The sequence below is a fragment of the Accipiter gentilis genome, chromosome 11, assembly GCF_929443795.1.
Source record: "Accipiter gentilis chromosome 11, bAccGen1.1, whole genome shotgun sequence".
NCBI lineage: Eukaryota > Metazoa > Chordata > Aves > Accipitriformes > Accipitridae > Astur > Astur gentilis.
The window spans coordinates 28,335,738-28,359,736 of NC_064890.1; the positions used below are offsets into that span (position 1 = coordinate 28,335,738).

General features: G+C 44.4%; 1 protein-coding gene across 1 annotated transcript; it reads right to left on the bottom strand.

Moving 5' to 3' along the window:
* Positions 1–2,812: 2,812 nt before the first annotated feature.
* Positions 2,813–21,724, bottom strand: CAV1 (caveolin 1). The gene is made up of 3 exons (XM_049814430.1): positions 21,546–21,724; positions 20,603–20,767; positions 2,813–4,794 (listed from the first exon to the last, which is right to left on the bottom strand). Exons 1-3 carry the CDS (start codon positions 21,573–21,575, stop codon positions 4,453–4,455), a joined length of 537 nt encoding a protein of 178 aa, XP_049670387.1. The 5' UTR covers positions 21,576–21,724; the 3' UTR covers positions 2,813–4,452.
* Between the last annotated feature and the right edge of the window lie 2,275 nt (positions 21,725–23,999).

The following is a 23,999-nucleotide window of genomic DNA, read 5'->3' on the forward strand; positions in this document are numbered from 1 at the left end:
GTTTTACCGGCAATTATGTGCCACAGAAATTCAGGTGTCTGCAGGGTTATGTAAATTCAGGTTCTCAAAACCAAAGCAAATTACCTACTGGCATTGAGCCTTGGGCCTTTAGTGGATTGGGTCTTGAATTAATACTAAAATGTGTCTCGTCTAAGGGGGAGGACACAGGCTGGTACTGAGCCTAATCACTCTCTTCCCACTTTTGCCATGCTTAGTAAAAGCAGTTACAAATCTGGTGAGGATACTGTGCATTTATATATTGCTATGGTTATCAAATGTAAAACATTTTACCACTGTGCCTGCAGAAGGCCATAATAGAGAAAAGCATCTTGAAGACAGGATGTGCTAGTTGAGCTACACAACTGAAATTTCAATTAAAACTTCTACAGAAGAAAGCAAGATAGAAATAACATAACCTGTATCACATGGTGTGCCAGTGCCAGATAACACAAAGTGAAAGAGTTAAGGTTTGTAAGACACAGATGAAGACAGCAAAGGTGTCTAGCTCAGCAAAGACTTTTATTCTGTGCCTCTTTCCTCCTCCTCAGGGCATGAGGAAAAAAAGGAGGAGGATGCAGCAGGCGCACAAGGCAATGAAAGCAAGCAAGTGAACGGAGAACAGTTCTAGTTTAACATAAGAGAGGGTCAAAAGATAGTCTGGGTGCAGCTATGGAAATTTTCCATCATTAATAAAAGCCTATGGTTTGTCATTCATTCCAATACATGTATTTCAAAAAAATATTCTGCATTTAGTCCACTGTTCTTAATCAAATTCAGAGAGATCAACCACACGGTCGTTCAGTTCACACTCTCATTTCTCAAAACTTTGTTGCTCCAGCTGGTTTTAACTGGGGTGTCCAGCTCCCCCATATGTTGCCTCAGGGTATTCAAAGGAAAATGGTTGAAGCTAAATGGCGCAATTTAAGAACCGGTGACCCAGAGGATGAGAAGAGCGGCCAGCAACAGCCAAGAAAGTTTTCTGGTAGGAGGAAAAAGTGGTGTTGAACCCACCTGGACCCACAGGTCCTGATGCAGCTTATGATGCTGACTTTCATATCTAGTAGCGTAAGAATACCTACACCACATTTACAGCCATGAAAGGAGACTGCCTGATGCCATGGTCTAACAGCTAACGTCTAGTCCCCTAGTAGACAAGCCTGGATCTTGCTATTGGGTGCGTTGTGACTGTGGTATTGATCACGAGTGATATTGCATTGAGAGCCTGGCAGGAGCACGGGAGTGAGGGTCACACACAGCACAGCCCTGTGCCCGCTGCCCAGCAAAGCGCCAGGAACAGTGCAATCACAGGGTGACTCTGCACATCTCTCCCATGAAGAGTCCTGGAGACATGACGTTATAAACAGTTAAGGTGAACAGATGTGTCTGTTCTGGAACTATCAGGCTCTTTGCAAAAACAAGGTATTTTTGAGTACTGGAATGCTCATTTGCTTTACTTTCACATTACAACTTTCCTTTTACCTTTTAAAATATTTTACATTTTCTCACAATTCATAGTCCAATTCAATGTACTGTTTGCTACCGTTGGACTATTAACTACCATCAAACACACTGTTCTGCTACTGAACACGTATGACAGACTACCTTAAGCTGGTAGCTGCTATTTGAACATTAAAATATGGTTAACAGGTTTGTAGGTCAAAATGCAATAGCCTGTTTTGTTGGACTTCAGTGTGCTAGGTTAATGGCGTGACAGGTATTGTGCAATAATTCCATAGAAAAGAACTGTCCTGTCACAAGTTAGGTCTATACTCAGCTGGATAAAAGCTGTCATTCCCCTATTTCCATAAATTAAATGCTTAGGCTAATGAGGTTTTATTAGGAACAATCCTGTTTCCACTGGACTCAAAACGAAAGCTTTAAAGAATTTTAACAAAAAAGCTATCCGGACAATCCAGATCCGAATTTTGGATGGTCAGACTTCCACGTAAGATGAACTATAAGCAACTCATTGTATTATGACGTTGTTCTGTTTATTTGATATTGAAATAATCTAAGTGTAAACATCATTATCCTAATTTGAAATGTTGCAAAACTGAGGAACAAGAAAGCAATGGAATTGTCATCCTTAAGCATTTAAACAAGCTTAGGCTCCCTATTCAATGCTGTGTTCACTAGTTCTACAGCCTACTTATTTAGCAGCAGAAAATATTTACTTGGGAGAAAAATGTAATTTTTTGCTGGGGAGAACCTTCCTGAGTCAGATCCTGAACCACAAATTAAGACTGTTTTGCGCTTTCTTTCTTGAGAAACAAATGACATCACTTTCTGTTTCTTTGTCAAGAAATATCGGGCTTTTCTTCCTAATAAGATGAGATTTATTCACTTGACTTTCAAGGAAAAAGAAGTCAGACAGGCGCTACCATTAAACATCTTTTTATTGTAGTCTTTAATGTACATGCAGAATTAAAAAAAGTGTCAGTTATATCTGTAAGCGTATAACAATGTAAATGTCTTGGATCAGCAACGTATTTGGATTAGGGACTAATAACTCTAAGTGAACAGACATCTTTCAGGATATTCAGTTTATATGGTAAATCAAGAAGGTTTTCTTCAGAGTGATTTTCCTCATAAAAAGATAAAATATTTCTTGTTTACAATCTCGCTTGTTTTTAATACTGAAAAAATCTATAATAGTACACTCTCCATTATGTACATAGAAAAACATAAAACTATATCCATACCAGTGTCTGTTTTAAATGCAAACAATAGTAGTTAATAGCTTTGTAATTTTTTTGTGCACCCTCTCCCCTCTTCCCCTCCCCCCTGCCCCCCCCCCCCGGCCCCCCCCCCTTAAAAAAATGCAGCATTTCCTAAAGTTTTCAATGCTTTGGCAGAAATTGAACCGAAGGCACTCCTGTGTTAGGTAAGCAATATGTGAAATATCAGCGCTAAATAAAAAAGCTGTAGGTGTACCAGACAGCTCCATGCTCATCCCAAGGGCCAAATCTTGCACTCTCTGAGGTCAAGAACTGGTTTGCTGGAGATCCCAACTGGAGCGGGCTCAGGCCCCAGCTTGGTTTACAATAAAGCTGATGAGCCTCACAACTATTTTTACAAATGCTTCACGCAAACCGTATGAGGATGCAGAGAGCATCTCTGAACCATATGAGGGTGCCGAGAGCGTCTCTGAACACAGTACTGTCACGAGGGCAAAAAGCTCTTGCAGGTCACAGCATCAGAACATGTCGCAAAGGCTTTGCTTTCTAGGCCTTGCACTTTGCAACACGGTAGTTTCACACAACGCCCTCCGTTTAAGACTTCCTGATGTTGCAGCTCAGCTAAAAACGAACAAACCAACCCACAAAAGTGAAGTTTCTAACCCATCGCTTGTGATGGATTAGGTTAGACTCAGCAAAGCATCCTGAAAAAAATCTCTGTGCTAGTGGCATGCTGACTTCTGCTGATAGGGAAGTTTTGAAAGCTGATAGAAAAGTTTCTCTCAGGGGCAGCTCCTCCTTGGCCTCATGTGGCTTGTGTTTGGCACACCTTCATTTTTCTTATAACTCAGGGTTATCTCTGGCATACCTGCGATATGTATTTATATGAATACTTTGCAAAAAAAAAAGAAGCAGCCTATGAGATAAGCACCTAAATGCTCGCTCAGGGATGTGTCATAAGTCACAGTCAGGAAAACGTTTCCATAATGACCAGTTTTAGTTCTCAACTGCAGTTTGCTTCTGCAATCCTAGCAAAGGTTGAGAACTAACTGGATGCAAACTTCCAAGAGAGAATGAGACAGAAAGGCACTGACTGAAGCTTTTTATGCACATGAAAAGCTTTCACACGCCAATGTCTCCAACCTGATAAAGTGTTAGATTTTCAGGACATATATTAGTTCAATCATTTGTTTACTTAACTAATTTCTTCATAGTGCACCATATCTGACCATGACTGTAAATAGCTGCAGTCAACTGACAATCCGATTGAAAAAGAACATTCTGCTAAAACCTGCCAGCTGGTCACGTTCATTCTGCTGCAATAGCTCTGCGCTCTCTGACCACAATAAAATGAATGGCTTTATAGTGTTGGAAAGCATTTTTGTCGTTCTTCAGTATCACTGTGGATTTATCTCACAAGGAATGAAGGGTGAGATAAAAAGGCATCCAACAGCACTTCGGCTTCTGAATTGAACAGCCAGCAAAACGATATGCAGCTGGCGTGGAAGAATGGCCATTTAAGGTTAGTTTGAAAGGCAGGCTGAAGGGGGAAAAAAAGGAAAAAAAAAAAAAAAAAAGAAGCAAGTAATCCAGTAAGTATAAACAGTAGAAACAGAAACTGAGCAAGTGATTCTTTGTTTTGGGCCAGTATATCCACCACCAGTTGCTGTATGTTGCTTTGGGAAACACAAAACTGGCACCAAAACACTCCAAACAACACAGGCCCCCCCCCCCCCCCCCCTTCCTAGACTGATGGCTCTCCTTGAAATGTCCCTCAAATCTCTTTCCGTACTGTGGCTCGGATGCTGCTGAACATTTTGCCTATGGCCTCAAACAGTGGGTCGCAGAACGTGTGGATGCAGATCGAATAGACGCGGCTAATGCACTGGATCTCAATCAGGTAGCTCCTTATGCACGGCACCACCGCCCAGATGTGCAGGAACGACAAAATGGCAAAGTAGATGCCCCAGATGAGAGCCATAGGAATGCCAAAGATTGCTGACAGTAAACGATAAAACCAGTATTTCGTTACAGTGAAGGTGGTAAAACTGGCCTTCCAAATCCCGTCAAAGCTGTGTGTTCCCTCTGGCTCAGCAATCACATCTTCAAAATCAATCTGCAGCAAAGAACACAAAGTCAGGCGAGTCAGACATTTGAATCGAGGGTGGATTCCAGAAACACCTTTCCTGCAGAGCAATGGTCCCCTGTAACAAAACACCGAAGCACATACTTCCTACACCCCAACGTGATTCAACCCATTTTAACACATCGTCTAAGGCATGAATCTTCAGTAACTATCTTCTTCCAGTGACTACCAGGGAGCCTCAATGATTAGCTCAAAATTAGACATCTAACTTCTACATGGAGGTATCCACAAAACTGAATATATTTTCCTCCCCTCCTACAGCCCTAAGGATATGCAGTGCCCTTAGAGTCTACTTAAAGGACAAACCAGGTGAACAGAATCATCATGCTTTCATTGCTTAACTTAACCGTTTCACGTCTTTATGAATGCAATAAATGCAGTCACTACTTTGAGTTTTTACGCACCTCAAGCATGTATCAATAAAATGTGTTTTATTTGTCCAAATGTTCCCATCTTTCCTTGTATAGCATTGCTGAATTTCGACAGTGAATAAATGGTGAGGCTAGCTATTTGAATATATACTTCGAAACAGGCATACATAGTTCTTAGTAGACTGAAAGATAAAATGCTGGATTTAGATCTGCATCAGGTGGAGCTCCTCCATAGTCTGAAAGGATTAGGGAGCTCTTTCTCTTATTAAACATAAGGAGGCTCTTCACATTAGAGCCATTTTGTTCTAGCTTATCCTGTTTATGTTATAACACTCTGGTCATGAAAGACATGGCCAGGCTAACATACTAATATTTAGAAGGAACACACTCTTCCACATATGTCATACTTTTGATTATTCATAAATAGTTCAAAAAGTCACCTAAGGAAGCAGTGCATTCCAACAGGCATATTTTACCGCTCTCTGTTGAAATACGGAGCTATTCAGGAAGCTTAATTGTCATAACATTTCTATTAGAAAATTAACAGAATTTCACTGATGGTTCAGCTCCATGTCACACAAACATGTGTTTGATATAACCCACAATACAGGATATTTAATTTAGTTAGCACAACCAATTGTATAGGTACTGCATTCCACAGGAAAGAGAATATCACAACACTATTCCTCTGCAAGAAACTAGATGACCGTTTAAGTCAGATGAAAGAAAAAAAGCAATTGCATTCTTGGGACTGGATCCCAAAGTGAGATGATGATAATGCTGCTGTAAGTGAAGATGTACAGGAGCAGGGTAAGGAGATATGGGCCAGTGGCCTCAGAAACTCGGGCAACAGTACCTTAGCATGCTGGGGGGAGGTGAGTATCCATACACTCAATGTAAGTATTGCTTATACTGTAGGAAAAGGCTCACAATCACTTCTTTTAATCTAAAATATATATAATAACTGAAAGAACTCCTCCCTCTCTCCTGTTGAATCTTCAATCACCTCCAAACAGAAGTTAACCAACAAAGGGAAAAATACTATAATACCCCTGGACTTTCCAGTTTCTTAAACAAAAAAGGTAATTCCAAAGCAAACCTGCACGGTCTAGGTGCAATTTGCTGGAAGGGCTTGAAAGTCCTTGAGAGGAAATTTCAGGATCAGCTGGGATACCAAGTTTCTTGAATGCCTAACATCAAGCTGGCTTAATTCAACATATTACCAGGCCTAAACATCACTCTCTGCCACTGCTTCTCTCTGGACATCATATAATGCAAACTATAAACCTTCTCTTTATCTGCTACTCTGAACTAGGCTCTGGTGATCTGAAAGTGATCTATGATTCTTTGGGATGGGAATTCATCATCATCATCATCATCACCATCACACCTAAAGGTAGCATTTGGGTTGAAATTCTGTCTCCACAGAATCCAATGGCAGACCGCATTGGCGCAGTACCTGAGGAACACACCTCAGGGCTGCGCGCTTTCTGTAAAGGCGTGCAGAGACAAAAGTCTGTCTGGACTTTCTGAAACTGAACAGCATAATTCTAAATACTAGCTACAAAAAAAGAAAGTGAAAAGAGAGTTTGAATCACGGTTCTCTTCTGCAATAGTTCTACAGGTATGCAATAACCTCTGCTTCTGTAGGTCATACACATGAATTTTGGGTACAAATCTTAGAAAAGTTTCCTTGAAATCAGTGTCTGAAGACAGCATAGAAAGTATACTACATTCACTGCTGAGTGAAGACAGGAAATCGGAAATTATTTGGGCTCTGTAATTTCAGTGGGTGCAAGACTGAAGCTCTGGTGGAAATAACTCTAATTCCGGGAAAGGCATTACAGGCAACAATATGCTCTCTATTTTCTTTGTGGGGTTAGTTGATATAAAAGTTCATGTTTGGGGACTAAACAACTGACAAAAAATTAGCTTTATACAGTACATTGGCCATAAAATAATTACATGAATCAGTCATTAAAAGTTAGCTGCAGTCTAGTAAGACAGAGCAAGGAACTTCTCTGGATGTTTTGTGATCTTTTTACTAAATGAAACAATCAGATGTCATTGTATCAACCACGGGATTTTAGGACTGCATCATGAAAGAAAGAAGAAAAGGTTGTAGATGCATACATGGAGAAGTCAATAATATCTACAGATGATGGCATCTAATTGTCTTATGTCTATTCCTCCCCCCCCCCCCCCCCCCCCAAGATGATTTCAAGGTCTGTATATTGTTCACTGAAATCAATCTCATTCAACTAAGTACACATGTTGGAAAAAAATGTATGCCTGAGCATACTTTACATATGCCGGAGCAAGTATATTTTCTTTTTTGAATACACAAGCAAGCACATTTATAGTGTCTGTTTCTGCAGCTATTCAAAAGCAAACTTTTTGCTGTAGCCCATATTCCACGTTAGCTCATTTTCAAAGGGATTGGGTGTTCTTAACTTCTCATCAATGTTTGCCTTGAAATCAGACAACAAAAACATGCAGATGATGGCAAACCCCAAGATGATTACAGCAAAAAAAAAGTTGCTTCTCAAAAAATGCTACTACATGAAGACTACATGGCTGAGCATAGGCCTCTTATTCTAAAACTTCTGGCAATTTATTGGATGCTTCCCACCAGTTGATGATGTGATCCTTGGCAGAGCCAGTTTGTGCACACAGCCATCATACAGCAGTTCAGCGCATTTGGGGGCTATTCAGGGTCATGCCTAAAGTCTTTTTATTCAGTTCAGTTGTGGTGAAGTCTACCTTGTATTTTTTCAACTGGCCAATAAGGGAAATATTAAATCTCAGCAGGAAAGCAAGTTTGCATTGAGGTCCATCAGCCTTTTCATGGTTACATCTTTAATTTAGGTAAGTGGGACGTATTTTTATCAGCAAAGCACGCTTTTGGCATGCAAAAAGAAACCATAGGTTAATGTGAATTTCCTAGAACTTTTAAAATAAATCGTAAGACTAGCCTGTAATTTGATTCCTTTCAAAATAATTCACTATAATGAATGTTTTACTGAAAAATGGAAGCCAGTAAACTCACTGGTTTTTAAATCAAATAGTAAACTTTCTGTAATCAAGATTCTCAGTAACTAACATTTTTAGCCTGTTGTGCGCTCCAAGACGTCCATGGAGTTAATCCTGGGGAGCTGACAGAAGAATCATGCCGTATAACTTTTCCAGATGGACAGCCCTGTCCTCATTCCAGGAGATGATGCTAATATTAGAACATTTATGATATATCTTTGGCCAGGATTTCCCAGCTCCAGTCATACACAGTTGTCCTAAAAGTACTCAGGAATCAATCTGCCTGTGAGATGATAACAACGGTATATTCATGCCACCAACAATTGTCAAGAGGCTACTTTCTTGGAGCAATTTCAACAGCTCTTGAAATGTTTCTACCAATGTGCAGAAGCTGAATAGATGGCCCTGTAGGAACCATAGCTGATGTCTCACTACCATATCTTTCCCATTTCATTATTCCTCAAGTCCCATGTTCCACGTTGCTCCAGTTTGAATGAGGAAGATACCAAACTGAACTCGAGAGCGAAAAGACAGAAAAAACAGCCTGGCAACTCTAAAAGCTGTCACCTGAATACAGTGTTAAAATGAAGCTGTTATCTCCCTGAAAGCCATAAGAACGTTATGAAATTACGTACATCTCAAGAGAGTCCAGCTACGACTGGAAGGTGAACCTCTGCGGTGCTGTCCAAACCCCGACTTACCCACAGCAGTGTACAGTCTAAGGAAAGATAGGCAAGGAGCTGAGGTAATCTGGGCTCTTCCACTTCTCACCTGCTAACAGATCACGTACAGATCCACTGGCTGGGAATCGCTCTATTTATTTCACTGTTCAGGCAGTACAGATAAGTCCTTACACTGCCGGAATTGAGATACCACCCAGATTCTTCCGGCACCGAACCACTCCCATGAAAGATCCTGTTTTTAACTCATAGGGATCAGACCTCCACAGGCAGGAGGAGGACTGGGTGACTGCATGCATTTTGCCCTGCTATGGGTTACATTTACATCACTCGGATTACCCGCTCCTCAGTCCCTCCCATTACTCCCCTCTGGTTTTGAGTTCAGTAGCACTCAGTGACGGTTGAGTGCCATCAGGCTGATAACAGGAGTCCAACTGAGCGAGGTAAAGTAAAAATAGGACTGACAGCAGAAAGAGAAGCGGCCAGAAATATGACTCTAGGGAAGAAAGACACTCTAATTTCTGGAAATGAATCTAACTGGCTTGCAAGGATAAGATACCTCTTTTAGGGTACTGTTCTCAAGGCCACTTCTGCCAAAGCATCAGATGCATGTAGGTCTGTGAAGAACTCCTGTTTTATCTACATCAAAGGCATGTTTCGGTTAGGCACAGGTGTTGTTCAGTAGATTACACGGTCAGCGTGCAGTTTGTTCCTCCAGAGCTGTCGGGGTGTGCTGTGAAATCACATTGAGTTGTTGCCAAACTAATGAAAATACAGGCACGTTCACTTGCAACAAGGAGAGAAGTAAAGGAAATTTGTTTTGACCCTCTAAAGGATGCTAATAAATCGCTATGGCCTTCTGTTTCAGCCAAAGCTATTAAACACTATCAACTCCTGTTCCATGCCTACAATACACTTCCTGACTTCAGCTATTCTTTGTTTCCTACTATTCAGTTTGGTAAAGCCCTTTTTTACATTGCTTGAAGCTTTTGTCTGATTCTACTGTGAGAATTACCACAGCTTCTTTTGCTCTGTATATGTTTATTAAACTTTTACCAGGAAATTAAGGAACCTGCTTTGATTCGAAAAGGCATTTATTTACAAGAAAGGGAAATGGTATAGGGAATTTGTCTTCTTTTTTTGCAAGTCTGTTTAAAGAAAAAACCTATTTATTAAAAAAGCTTAGCAGTGTAAGATTACTGTTTTTTCCTAAAAAATCCTCAGCTGACTCAAGAATATATGCCTTATATATGAAAATAGTTGACCTGTTGACCCTGCCACTTTAGTCCCTATATATCAAAACATGGCAGGCTGGAAAGCCGTGTTAAATGCCAATCTCAAATTGCCTATTTACCATTTGTGCTTCTCCGCAAAAGTTTGTTCTCTGAGGTACGTAATTTCCATTACATTGGAAAATTTACTGTGCTGGGTCAATCAGAAAAAAATATTATTAAGACCATCAGCATTTTATGGGGGCTTTGACCAGCATTTTATGGGGGGGTTGACCTAATCTACTTTTCTGTGATTGTAACTATAATTATTCAAATCTTTGTGTGCGGTAGCTGTGTGCTGTTACTGTGCTCACAGCGTGCAGTTTGCATTGACAAGCACCAGCACTACTCCACTGAGGAGGAACCCAAACGAACGGTGAGGATGCGTACATTTCTGAGTGCCATCAGTATCTTTTGGAGTGAGTGAAAGGATGCTCGGGTCCCTGCGGGATCTCTCTTGATTGACCACTAATACGTCCAATCAGGCAAACCACCTAAATACGCACACAACCTGAAAAATGTGAACTGCCCCACTGACGTCAATGTGCTTACATGCTCTGCCAGACCAGGGCTATAGTCAAGTCTGAATGTGTATCTATACAAGAAAGAGTCACAAGCTAGTTTTCTTTATATTTTTAGCACAGAGTATGGAAACTGTCTTTACTGCTTACCCTGTGCTGTTTTTCAACAGGTTTTTCCCTGATGCCAAGACTGTAAGTATAATACTGTTCCACCATATTATATCGTGTCCCTGTAAGACTTGAAACAGACATATAGAAAAAAACAGATATGATCTTTTTTTCTCTTGTGATAAATGCAATTTCTAAAATTTCCCAATGCATTCAATGCCCTTTAAAGAAAAATTCAACGGAAGAAAATGTATAAAGGATCACGAAATGACAAGCCATTCTATGGCACAAGTCACATTTGGGAGGTGACGTTCAGGACAGGTGCAGCACTACTAACTTTGGAGAAGGCTGTGGTGTGTGTTAAGAAAAATAAGAAAATGCATGAGCATACGAGATCATTATTAGTTTTTGTACTTCCACATACTATTTGGAACTTCAAAATTGCCAGTTACAGTGCTTGGAGAACAAAGGCATCACAGCAGCAGAAAAAAAAAAAAATTAAGCAATAAGTTCACAACAATTCTGTTAAATCAATGATACCAGCTAAACATCTAAATGATTCCTTGACCCTTTGAAATATTGTGTTTCCACATCTGCTGATGCTTGTCTTCTGGACCACTACCACAGTTTATCAGAAAATGATGAAAAAGCTTATAAGGTTGCTTCTACTGAATTCGAGGGAAAGAGCATGGGAGGTTTTGGGTCTTCTAGGGGTCCCCTTAGCTCTTCTGCCTTCCCCCACATCCCAGGCACCAGGAGACTCGTTCACCCCTTTAAGAGCACTGTGTAATCTCCTCCTGGCAAACGTTTACCTGCAGTTGTGTAGAGAAGCTGGTACTTTGTTCCTGAAAACATAGAGCTTCATGATGCCTAGATGTTCTACTTCCTCACTAATCATTGTTTTCAACAGCAAACATTAGGCGCTGTCCGGCGTGTAGTAAAGGCAAAACTCATCCTATTCCAGAGTATTTGTATCAGCCTCAGGCTACAGCACGGGCGACTACAAAGCGTGAACATCCAGAGGTGTTCAGAGATGGGATAAGTTCGGTCACAAGACAGTAAATCACCTTTACTATTGGTATGGTGGCAAGCATCTAGCAAGGGAACCCCAAGAGTCCCTCCAGGCTGGGGTGCAGCCAGATTAGCCTCTGCCCGTCAACCTTGATCTCTGTCTTCAGAGCACACTGCTTTTCTGGAGACTGGCCAGATCAGCCCTTCACACACAAAAAAGAGATGCCGTGAGCGCAGATGGCTAGGACCATAGTTTCTGTGTAAGGCTGGTTAAGCGCAGAAAAATGACAAGTAATTCCAAAGTGAATGAAACCCTAAACAAGCAAGCGGAACTGTTCCACCACAGTTACTTGTTCAAACCGACCAATGAATTTGCCTTACATTCCCTGTATCCCTGTGCCTGCTTTCCATAATATGGCAAGAAAAGTGTTCTGCTGGCAGATCTCTTGATGGAAATAGAGAATCTTTCCTGAGTACCATAGAGCATGCCAGAAAAGCAAACAATGCTTTAACAAATAAGGATACTCACGTTGGAAAGTAGAGTTGAAGGACTACACTCTTCTAGCCAGAGAAGAAAACCAGCCCGGTCAGGAGTGACCCCTACTGCACACGTAACAAGTACTCAAATGGATTATGAAAAATTTTAAATAATTCCATGACTTAGAAAAAGGTTGTGACTGCAGATCACCATTTCACAAACTGAAAATCAATGAAAACAGCCAAAAAATAATTTGCTTCTAATTACTGAAAGAAAACCCTCCCGCTCCCTGCCCATGCTGAATTACTGACTGCATACCAGAAAAGCCCCGGTGATGGGCTTTGTTTTATCAGATGGGCAGGCTCATCAAAATCTGCGGAAGTACTCGTGAGAAAAATGCGACTGATGCCAATGGGTCAGCACTGCAGCAACCAGCCATTCTCCAGAGATCTCCTCCTGAAGCACTTGCCCGTCCTGTCTCAATACAGTCTGGCAGAAGGAAAGACTAGCAGCTTCAAGGAGACATCTGCGCTCCTCTGAAACAGCGAAACTTCCTGCGCAGGTGGGGATACCGTGTCAGCCAGCTCCTTGGGAAATATGTTGGTGTTGTGGGAGTAAGCAGTCAGAAAATAAAATGGCTGTTTTCCTCCCTGGAAACTGGGCTGCTGGGAGGTTATTGCAGTTTTCCCAAAGAGAAATTCTTAAGAAGCTTTCTTCATTTTATCACTTGTTTCTTGTTCCACAGTTCCTTGTTTGATGCACCTATTTTAGCAGAGAACTTTGATACATCTGTGTGTATGTACATCCACATATGTCTGTCCATCTGTATGCTGGTATAGAGGTATATTCATCAACATGAACACCGGGGTGAAGTGTTGACTCCACTAAAGATAATGCAAATTCTTTTATTGATTCCAGTGCAGTCTGGAGTTAACCAGAATCCAGAAACATTAATAAAAGTAAAGCTATTCTGTAAACAGATTTTATGTTATATTTTTATATTATACTTTATTTGATACATATAATATAAAAATATGATATACTATATTTACATTATATTATTATATTGCCCTCAATGCAGGTCTACAGACCTGCTACTAAGGTAATAAACTGCTATTAAGTATAACTTTTTAGAGCTTGCTCTAGCTTCGTCCCTCCTAAATTTCGGCACTAAGGCAAAATGGAAATATAGTGACCTTAGACCCTTTAGTAGTGCCTGAAGAGAGACAGGCACCTTTGGAGGGTGTTTTAGATCTGAAAACCACTTTTTTCTGTTTATCATTTGTTAAGGGAGCCTAAGGAGAGGAGACTCTTCACTAGGTATACTGCCCACAAATGCATTCCAGTTATCTGCTGCAATACTTTTTAGGAAATCAGTATAACTTGTTCTCACCTTTTCCCTCATTTCTACCTGAATACATTTATTGCTGACCGTGAGTGTGCAGTGATGCCCAGCTGCCTCTCCGTTCCTTTAAAAAAAATTTGCCCCTGCATTTCTCCTCTTAGAAGGTTGTCTTTCTTATGGAAGATCTTAAGTTACTGATCCTTAAACGAGGTAAACATTTCTTTAGTATTTCATAAAAATAAAGATATCATTAGCCTACAGTTCTGGTCTAGTCATAAACTGCACTAGAACAGAGATATGTGAATTTGGACTTCATAAAACAACAGCAGACTTTATGGCTAAGGTCTACAGGAGATAGTAACCTGATCTTGAGGGGAAACTGACTTTTTTTTGTAGCATTTGTTTGAATTCCGACAAGGGATTTCAAAGTTGACAGAGGAAGCGTTGCAATCCGTCTATAAGACTCCCTTAGGCTTTTTTGGAACTCCGAGAATAAATTCAGCACAGCAGGAATTTGGACAGGGAATGTGACGCTTTCACCTTCAGCTGTGAGAGCATCTTCTCACTTCTTATCCACGAAGTTGAATTTATCAGTTCTCATTTGTTTGAAAAATAAAGTACATGGGCCAGATAAATAGAAGTCTACAGACAAACCTCATCCTTGTATAGCCCCACTAACATCTATAGCACAGCTCCTTGACTATCTTGAACAAAATTGGGTGCAAGTTTTATCAATTAATATGCTCATTAGTGTGGGGATAGTGGTACTGAAACTATTTGTCCTTTTGAATGCTAATCTGATGACATAATTTCTGACAAGAATGGTGTTGCATTAAATTCAAAGTTTGTTTTGAAACTTTCAAAAGACTTTTTCATAAGAAATCTGCCAGAAAAATATAAAGGGACTGACAGAGTAAAACCTGCCTCCCCAGTAAATCAAACGAAATTAGATGGCACAACTTCTCTTTCATTTTCAAAATAACAAATCCTTTTTAGACCAAGATGGTTTTTATTACTGTCGTTTGTCTGGAAAAGAAGAGAGAGATGGTGGTTCTGGATCAAAATGCTCAAAAATCAATTGCCGATACAGATTTCATCCCGCTGTCTGTTTATTACAAGGGTATTTGAGAGCTGTGGGAAAGACAAACTTATCTTAGTTTAGAACTGTATCTCTCTTCAGTTTTCCAGAGATCACAAGTTTTACAGAGTCATCCAAGTTCATTTGTATTTTCTTCTCTCTGTTGCCTAAAATACAACAAAGAACAACTTCTCACTGGGGACCTCATGGGCAGACGACTCTACTATACACATTTATCACTCTTCCCCCTGGGGAGTTTTGGATTTCAATAATTTTTTTGTTTGTTTTAGACATCCATACTCTCTGCAACAGAAGATGGTCTTTCGATCCATATAGTGGGCTAAAAAAATCTAAAATTAATTCAAACTGTTCTGAAAATTTTCTAGCGTATAATCTGAATTCTGTTGAATTTATCAGAAGTGAAAAGTATTTGTCTCCTCTGAATCCGAGATAGCGTCCAATAAATTCTAACAGAAGGAACATCCACGCTGAATCGTTGGCTTAGTCCCCATGGCCATCAAATGAACATTTTCCTATGGAGTTATGAGTCATGTTCATCATGCTAAGCAAGAAGGCAGTGCATAAGTCTTTAATAATACTATGAGCTTAAACACAAACACATTTTTTTTGAGAAAGAATCTTTCATTAGAACAGATGCCATTACTATCTGCAATCTTGCAGACATTCAGAAATTCCATGTCTGGGAACTCCTAATTAATGTGCAAGAAAACTGTTTTTCAGAGCACTGAAAACTTGCTCAGTCCTTGCATAAACTGGTATTTGTAATGGCTTGAGTTTTTAATCTTTCACTCCCGGACTAGCCTTGAAAGAAATATTTGAAACAGAATTGTATCATGTGGGCAGCCAAAGTCAAACGCTTGAATATTCTTGCATTTTCAAATCTAAACCCCACAGCTGGACGTTAATATGACACAAAGTTTCAGAATCATTTCATTTAAACGCAGTTATGGAAAAATAAGGTGTCGCATCTAAGCTACGTGTATTGTCGATGGAGAGAAACGCCCTTTGAGAGCACCACTCGTCCTCTCCTGCCATTAGGCCTAAACTCTGGGATGTGACTCTGCCTCCAGAGGCATCCAACTTCCATCACCGCCAACAGCAAGAGCCCAGGTGACAAGCTTGGATTAGAACATACACACGCACTCTCATATTTATATAGTTGTGTATTTATAAATTAATATATTCTTTATATAATTATCTATTATTTATATATTTATATTGATGCATTTAAACTTATATATGTATCTATTTTCTCAGGACTTTTAATGATATCTGAAAACAAAGAAAGGGGGTCTGCACTAAACTTCACTCAATTGCCTGTTTCAGAAAAAGCACCTGGCTGAGCTCTGCTGTTCTCTCATTTTACCACGTTGAAGAGCAGACCTCAGCTCCCCCCAGGCTGACGCCTGCTGTCACATCAGAGTGACAGCTCTCAAGGCCTCAGCTCTCCCCTCCAAAAAGAGCAGGGGACGAGCCCTGCTTTCCTTCCAGGAGGTGCTCAGGTGGGGAGGGGAGAAGCGCTCCGCCTAGTCATCTCTCTGAGCACCTTACGCTGTGCTGCCCGCAACAGGGAGGGACTGTAATTGTGAAGGATTAAATGAAACGGCAAACTGCTTTTTTAAAAACCTCTCTTTTTAGCAGAAAGCAGCAGAAATTGGCTTTAAATGGCTTTAAAACGGCTGAGTAATACTTTCCTCCCTAATGCCTCCATAAGGTTGTTATGGTATTTGTCAACATCTAACTAAAAATTCCAGACTTTTCCTTGCAGGGAGCTGAATTGCCCTTAACTGCGTTAGCTTTAAGCGGAAGGCACAAATACATAACTGTTTAAACCTTGGTACAAAAGCTCTGCATCCTTACATCTGCAGCCAAGTACTGGAATTATTTTCCAGAGAGAAAAGGACTCTTACGCAACAAACAGCAGATAGACACCACTTGTTTAAAACAAAATAATAATTATGTTCTGGATGGTAGACCAGGCACAGGCCTTTCCTCCTGGCATACCACCATAGGAAAAAGCTGTGATCTGGCTGCAGATGTGACTGCACATTTGGTCCTCGCTAGTCCCAAAGGAGCAGACTTTGCAGGGTTGGCTGCAAGGTCCATCCCCATCCTGAGCAAGGAGCGAGGAAGTACCGAAGAAGCGCAAGCTGCAAGAGATCCGGCTCCCTCCTCTGCTTCTTCCAAATTCAGTAAACTTAGTGCAGACTTGACCACAGATACTCTGAGAAACTTTGAACTCCAAAGAGGTGGCAGGCTGTAAGTTAAGCCATGCTCTGCAAAACACCAATATTGGGTTGGGAAACAGGAAGAGCGAAGGCTGAACTTCAGGCACCTTCACGTGAGTCCCCGGTCATCGGGGAATGAATGAGAGAAAAAACCCCATCAGCTGTCTATCCTGTTTGTGGCATCTCATCACACATAAATGAAACCCGTGGGACGCAAGTCCAAGAGTAGAATTGTCCAGTGAAGGACACACGAAATAGATACAACCGTGGGGCTGTATAACAGCTGTATAACCACCAGCGTGACTCCCGGAGAGCTCCCAGGTGCACAGAGGCTGTTCCTCCCTCGCTGGATTCCCTCCTCGCCCTCTGCGTCACTAGCCAACTTCACAAGCCAGCGCCTCAAGGAATGGGACCACTGTTGCACGTTCTCCCCCTGCCCAGGTGACGCATGAGGGAAGTCCTATGAGGAAGAAGCTCCTTCCTTTCCGCTCCCCGCTGAAGGAATTGGAACAGGAGGGAAATTCTGGTGATTTTACCAGATCGTGCTTCCTCCAGCACAGAGCGGCCAATTCCGTTGCCTGCGGACCTCAGGTTCGGTAAGGCCTCATTTCCATCCCTCTCTGAACAGAAATCCAGTCTTTCACACCACTTTTCTGGAAACCTCCCAGCACTTATCTTCTGCTTGGAAGCTAATTTGAAGAGAAACCATAAGCAAAATCAAGGTCACCAAGAACTTCGGTAAAAAGCTGCTCCATGTGTCTAGTTTTTATAAAAGGGTCTTGACCGCATCCCTCCTTCTTGCCTGGATCCCTACCCTGCTGCTGCCTGCACCACGGATCTGCTGCAGAGGAAGCTGTGCAGATGCTTTGTGCTGCACATCAAGGGAACGTGTCTCCTGCTTCTCACAAGCAAGGGTTATTTTTAAAATGTGCTATGGGAAGTATTTGAATGCAGACAACACTGAGGCCTTTTAGAGAGCTGCTTACAGAGCAGATTCCTCATTCTCTGTCTAATCATTTCTATTTCATGGCTGACTGATTTGTCCCCAGTTTCCATGCTATTGTGCCTCATAGTCAAGTGGCAAGAAATGCTTTAAATGCTGGGTAAAAAGCATCCGAAAAGGTTCTGAATCTAGAAAAATGCAATGGCTTTAAACAGAATTGAGCTTAGCCTGAACCATACTTCTGGCTTTACAACACTCCCAAACATTTTTTTCCTCTGATTTTCAGTACCCGACTGAGACGCCTTCTGTTAACACAAGTGTATTTTTTACACTCTGCCTGGATGAGTTACAGCTGAAGTACGAAAGGCAGATGCATGACAGAAGGGGACCATAGACTGATGGCTAAGGCAGGAACTGAAGCTGTGTATCTTTGCCCCAGTCCCAGCCTGTCCCCTAGGTACTGGATCTGAACTTTATTGCTATGTCTAAGAGGCTGAACCTGAAAGCAGTGTCCAAGTAAACTCAAATTGTGGCAAAATTACTCTCTCCACTTTTCAGGTTGGACCTATCCATGAAATACTTATAAAAATCAAAGTAATTCTTCTCTGTCCTTGTAACAAGACAGAAAAACACGGCTTTACAATGGCCGCAGTTTTTACAAATACTGCCATTTTTATGATGCAAAACGGATCCTGTCTGGTTAACATCAAACTCATTTTGATACATTCCTGTGTCTTGATGTGACTACGTGCACTACCGGGAGGTCGCTTGCTGACACAGAGGCGGTAGCGGTATTGTGGCTGTTTGCTGGTTTTCAATGAATGTGTTGGTCCATGATTATTTCAAAAGGACACACTGAGAAGCTTGTTTTTTCCATTCCTATAATTCTTATTTTTCGACTTTCTTTTAGATGATTGGACATAACAAACTTTCTTAATCATTGCCCCTGTGGGAGGGAGAGAGGGCAGGATGGGCTTTGTACACTTCGGTTCCTTTTAAGTCCGTTAGGAGTTTTTTCCGTCAGTGGTCTCCCTCTTTTCCCAGCAGGACCTTTCTTTCCCTAGTTAAGTTTGTGGACACCCGGATTCTGACTTGCTTGGGGGCTATGACTCATCCTCAGAAGGTTTGGTTGCTTTGGGGACTTCTTCTGTTGATGTACGCAACAAACCATGATGCAGTCTCATTCTTCAGCTCTTGCATTCCCTGTCTACACAGCTGCTCCTCCGTGGGTAGAAGAAAAAAGAATTGCTCTCTCCTTTTTCACATCAACCATTTTAATGGAAGTTTTGTACCATTGGGTACACAGATCCTTTTTTCTAAACAAATAACAACTTGATGCCTTTTCTTTCTAGATCCCAAACCTGACAACGGCTCCTTAAAGATATAGCCTGCTCTGAGGGATAATTCTCAGCGTTGATCCAGCACGATGGCTAGTCATATTCAGCACCTTCAAACTGTGTTGAAGTCAGTGGAATTTGAGGTTACTCGGGACCTGGCTATATTGTCTGCACATCGCATGAATCATTTTACTGACATACATTCAGGAACCAGAGTCCAACCTTTTGATTCTCTGGAAACAATGCAGTATTTCTCTTTTTCAATAACGGGTCTTCCTGACCAACAAACACGGTGAGCTGCACACACTCTGACTCTGCTGGACCCTAACTAAGGCAGCTAGTGGCTTAGGCACCCACTACGGCTGGGCAGCTCCCGTTTTTCCTAGGTTCTGACAAGCCCAGATGACAGCATCCTCAGTTTTCACACGCCCAGTATAAAACTTGTCTGCTAAGAGAAGAGTCAGCTCTATGGTTTTTCTGACCGGAGTGACTTCAAGCAAGAACCTCCATCGACCCTAACTTGTCGACACAGCCAAACTCTGATTTAAAACCACAAAGAAACAAACAAAAATCTAGACAAGGGCACAGTTTAGATTTTGCTTAGCTTCTTCCCATTTATCATTGCTTGAGGGAAGGAAAACAAAACAAAACGAGGACCCAACTCCAAACGACCACCCAGACCTCTGATTTTGCACCCACTCGGCTTAGGGAGGGCGATCTGTCCCGCAGGCCGTGCTCAGCTAGCTCAGGCTGCGCTGGGCTGGTGCCACCTCCCTGCCCTGCCTCTCTATACGTGCCCGAGGGAAGGAAAATCCCTCTGCCGGTGTTACATAAGGTCACGCAATTTTTTTTTTATTTTTTTTTTTTTTTTTTTTTTTTCCCCCCCCCGCTCCCCCGCTCCCGGGCGGGACGTCCCGGCTGCAGAACTGTCCTGCCGGGGGCACCCAGTCGCAGCAGCCCCTGGCCGGGGCTTCCCTTTCCCCGAAGGGGGGCTGCCGCCAGCCCCAGCCCCAGCCCCGGCGGGACGCGGCCCCGCAGTGCCCCGGCCCGGTGCGCTCCCTCCGGGGAGAGCGCGGGGGGGGGGGAAGACGGAGCCCCGCTTCACTTCTGCAAGGAGCTCCAGCGGGCTGCCCGCCCCTCTCCTGCCCGCTCTCCCTTTTGTTTAAAAAGGACAAAAAAAAAAAAAAAAAAATCACGAAATTACGAACACTACCCCCCCCCCCCCCCCCCCCCCCGGCCCTTTCCCTCCCGCAGCAGGTGGAGGGATGCGGTTCGCTGCCGTCCAGCCGTGCCCACGTAGAGGACGGGCGGCTGCCCGGCCCCGTCCTCCCCCCTCGCCCCGTCCCCCCTCACCTTGACCACGTCGTCGTTGAGGTGCTTGGGGTCTCGGTTGACCAGGTCGATCTCTTTGGTGTGCACGTCGCGCACCGCCTTTTCGCTCAGCTCGTCTGCCATCATCTTGTTGTTGGGCTTGTAGATGTTGCCCTGCTCCCTGATGGGCGCCGTGTACAGAAAGCCCTGCCGAGAGGAAGAGCCGTGCCGAGCCGAGCCGAGTCTGGGCAGGGCAGGGGGAGGCGACCCCGGGGGGCGCGGAGCGGCGGGAGCCTCGCTGAGGGGGGGCGGCTCTCGCCCCGGCTATTTAACGGCACACCACACCCCCGCGGGACCGGGCACGGCGCTGGCTCCCGCTGCCGCTCCCGCCGCCAGGCGTCCCCGCTCCCCGGTGCCGGTGCCGGTGCCGGTGCCGGTGCCGCACCGCCCGCTCCCCGCCGCCTTGCCCCAGGGCGGAGCGCGGCCGCCCCTCAAGCGGGGAGGGGCGCAGCCGCCTTGCCCCCCGCGGGCAGCAGCGGCCGGGGGGGTTCCCCACACCGCCCTCCCCAGGCGGACCCGGGGCGCGGAGCCCTCGGTGGGCTGCCCTCGCTAGACCACCCCTACCCTCGCCGCCGTGCCCCCGCTTCGCCCCGGCGCCCTCCGTATACCGAGGGTCCCCACCGCCCGGCTGCAGACGACGAGTCCCCGTCCCCCGGGTGTGGGTGTGGGTGTGTGTCCCCGTGTCCCCCCCCCCCCCCCCGGGTGCCCCTGCCCGGCTGCGGAGGACGAGTCCCCGTGTCCCCCCCTCACCGCTGTCCCTGCCCGCAGGTGCCCGGTTGGGCACCGGCAGCGGAGGGTCCGCCGGCCGAGCTGCACCCCCCGTCCCTCCGCTTTCCCCCCCCCACCCCCCCCACGGGGGAGCTGGGACACCCGGAGCCGCTGCAGGCTTCGTCCCGGCTCCGCGTCCCTCCCCGCTCGGTCCTACCTCCGAATCCACGTATTTGGTCCCGGACATGCCGGCCCGGGCTGGCTTGGAAGGTTTCTCGGCGCTGTCACTTGTAGGACCGGAGGCAGGAGGATCCCGCTCGGCGGAGCGGCCGTCCGGGGGGAGGAGGTAGCTGCGAGGGAGACGGCTGGCCGCCGGCCAGGGGCTGCTCCCTGCCCCCGGCTGCCGTGGCTGACGAGCCGCCGGGTAGCGGGGCTCGGCATTATCGGCAAGGCGGCCGGGGGGTGGGTGGGAGGGGGGAAAAGCAGCCCTGCCCCGGCAACCTGGAAGCGGGCGGACCCGGGTCCCGGATGCTCGGGCCACGCCGCGCGGGGACAGGGACACGAGGGGGACGGCGGCAGCGGCCCCTCCGCGCCGCCCGCGACCCCCGGCAGCAGCGGCGGGAGCGGGGCTGGGGGGGGGGGGGGGCAAGGAAGCGGAGAGGAGATGGAGAACGTTAGCTGTGTTTCAGCAGCCAGGCGTTTGTAGCCCCCCCCCCCCCCCCCCCCCCTCGCCGGCACCGCCAGTAGTTTACACACAGTTATCGCAGCCCCAGGAACAATTGTGGAAACTTGGACATCCTTGGGATGAAGAAAAAAAGAGGTTTTTCTCAACTGGTTCAGTTCAAAACTATGCAAATATTTAACAGTCCTGCACTTTAAGCCGTGCTATATTTTTCCCGGGAGGAGACTGACCCATGCATGTCCGCCATGCGTATTAACCGCTGGGATTTACTTTTAAAGAGGAACGGTGGGACGCTGACATTTTGCCATGCTCTATTCTCAAGGTCTTTTGTAAGCTCGGGGGTGTACGCTGGCATAAAAAGCTGTAAGGATTCATCGCTGCGTTCAAGATTGTTCAGGTTAGGGTTGCAATGGCACTATACATCTATAAACTGTATTTTGCCCTTTTTTTGGGGGGGGGTGGGGGGTGGTGGTGGTGGTGTTTGCAGCCATCGGTTTTCTGTTAGGAAATCAGACCACGGTGAAAGGTTTATAACATTAACAGAAAAAATGATGACCTTAGCGTTATGCCATTTAGCACAGAATTGCAGCAACAGAAGTAGAAAATTCTTAACTGCAGTATATTCAGCTTCGGCAATTCAACAGGGAAATAACCTTGAAAAAGTCACTGGCTAAGAGGGATGTAGGCTCCACAGATGTAAATAACTGTACCTGTTGAACATGCGGTCCGTGTGGACATGTATTACTGATACGGTCATCAGTTAGCAGTGAGCTTTCTTTAAGGGTTTATATTGCTCATAAACTTCGGAACAAATGCTTTGGATGGATGTTTTCCAACTTTCCGAGTTACTTGTAATTTTTAAAAGTAACTTTTTTATTGATGCAATAATTCACTTAGGCCATCATTAAAACATCTTCGGCTGTCCAAGCATTTGAATGTGTGCATAGGGTCAAACGGGTGGACTGAAGGACCCATCTGAAAAAACCCCACAAGACAGCTCTTTCTTTTTATACCTAGGAAAGTTTTTCAATTTGTCAAAGGCCTGCACATAAAGCAGAAGATTTTGACCCATTATTCAGTGTTACTGCATATCTCGAGGATGACTAAAAGAAAGAGATGTATTTGTTAATTTAAAATGATGACTCGGTCCTGGAATGGTTTCTGCAAAACCACAGCCCCCTTTAAAAGAAATTTCTGAATCACACGACACTACTGCAGCTAGAAGAATATCGGACGCTGGCAGAATTTATAAACTTTGTGAGATGAACCCCAGAATGGGCTGCGTACAAACTGAAAAGAACCGTCACATCTGATGAACCTTAGAAGTGCTCGCTCGAGCTTAAATACCAAGAAGACATCCTCCAGAGGAATCGGCACGGTACTGCCAAGTTGTAAGGGCGAGGAAGTTCCACGTACGGAGATGGACAGGGAGAAAGCCACGGCCCGCTGCCTCTAGCACTGTCGTACGAGAAACGCACACAAACTTAACGGCCAGAGGCTTGGCACGGGTGCCCGCGGGAGTTCTGCAGGGAGCTCCCGTTCCGTACGAAGGGAGAGTATAGCTCAGCCAGAAAGGGCCTGCCAAAGGCTTGCAGGAAGCTTCCGAGGGTGCGAAGGCTCTGGTCCCCTTCTCGGTTCCCGTGAATGGGTTATCCAGGGGTGGCCTAAGATTGCCAGGGCTGGTAGACACCCAAGCTGGCCTTGGAAATGCCACCCAAACTGTCTGAGCTTTGCTGTGTCCTCAGTAGCCCAGGTCAGCTGTTGAACAGGACTGCACGTTGCCTTGGCTGGCCGTCTCACTGCCTTTCTTCTTTTTCCATCACACCAGCCTTAGGAAGCATTTCATGCCTCATTTTAAAAAGTTTTTATCGCTCCAAAGTCTTGCTTTAACTGAACTTTCAAACCTCAGGACTACCTTAATTGAGAACTTGCCCTAAACACGGAGCAAAGTTATGCGTGCAAGTTATGAGCTGTTCTTTCTGTTTTCAG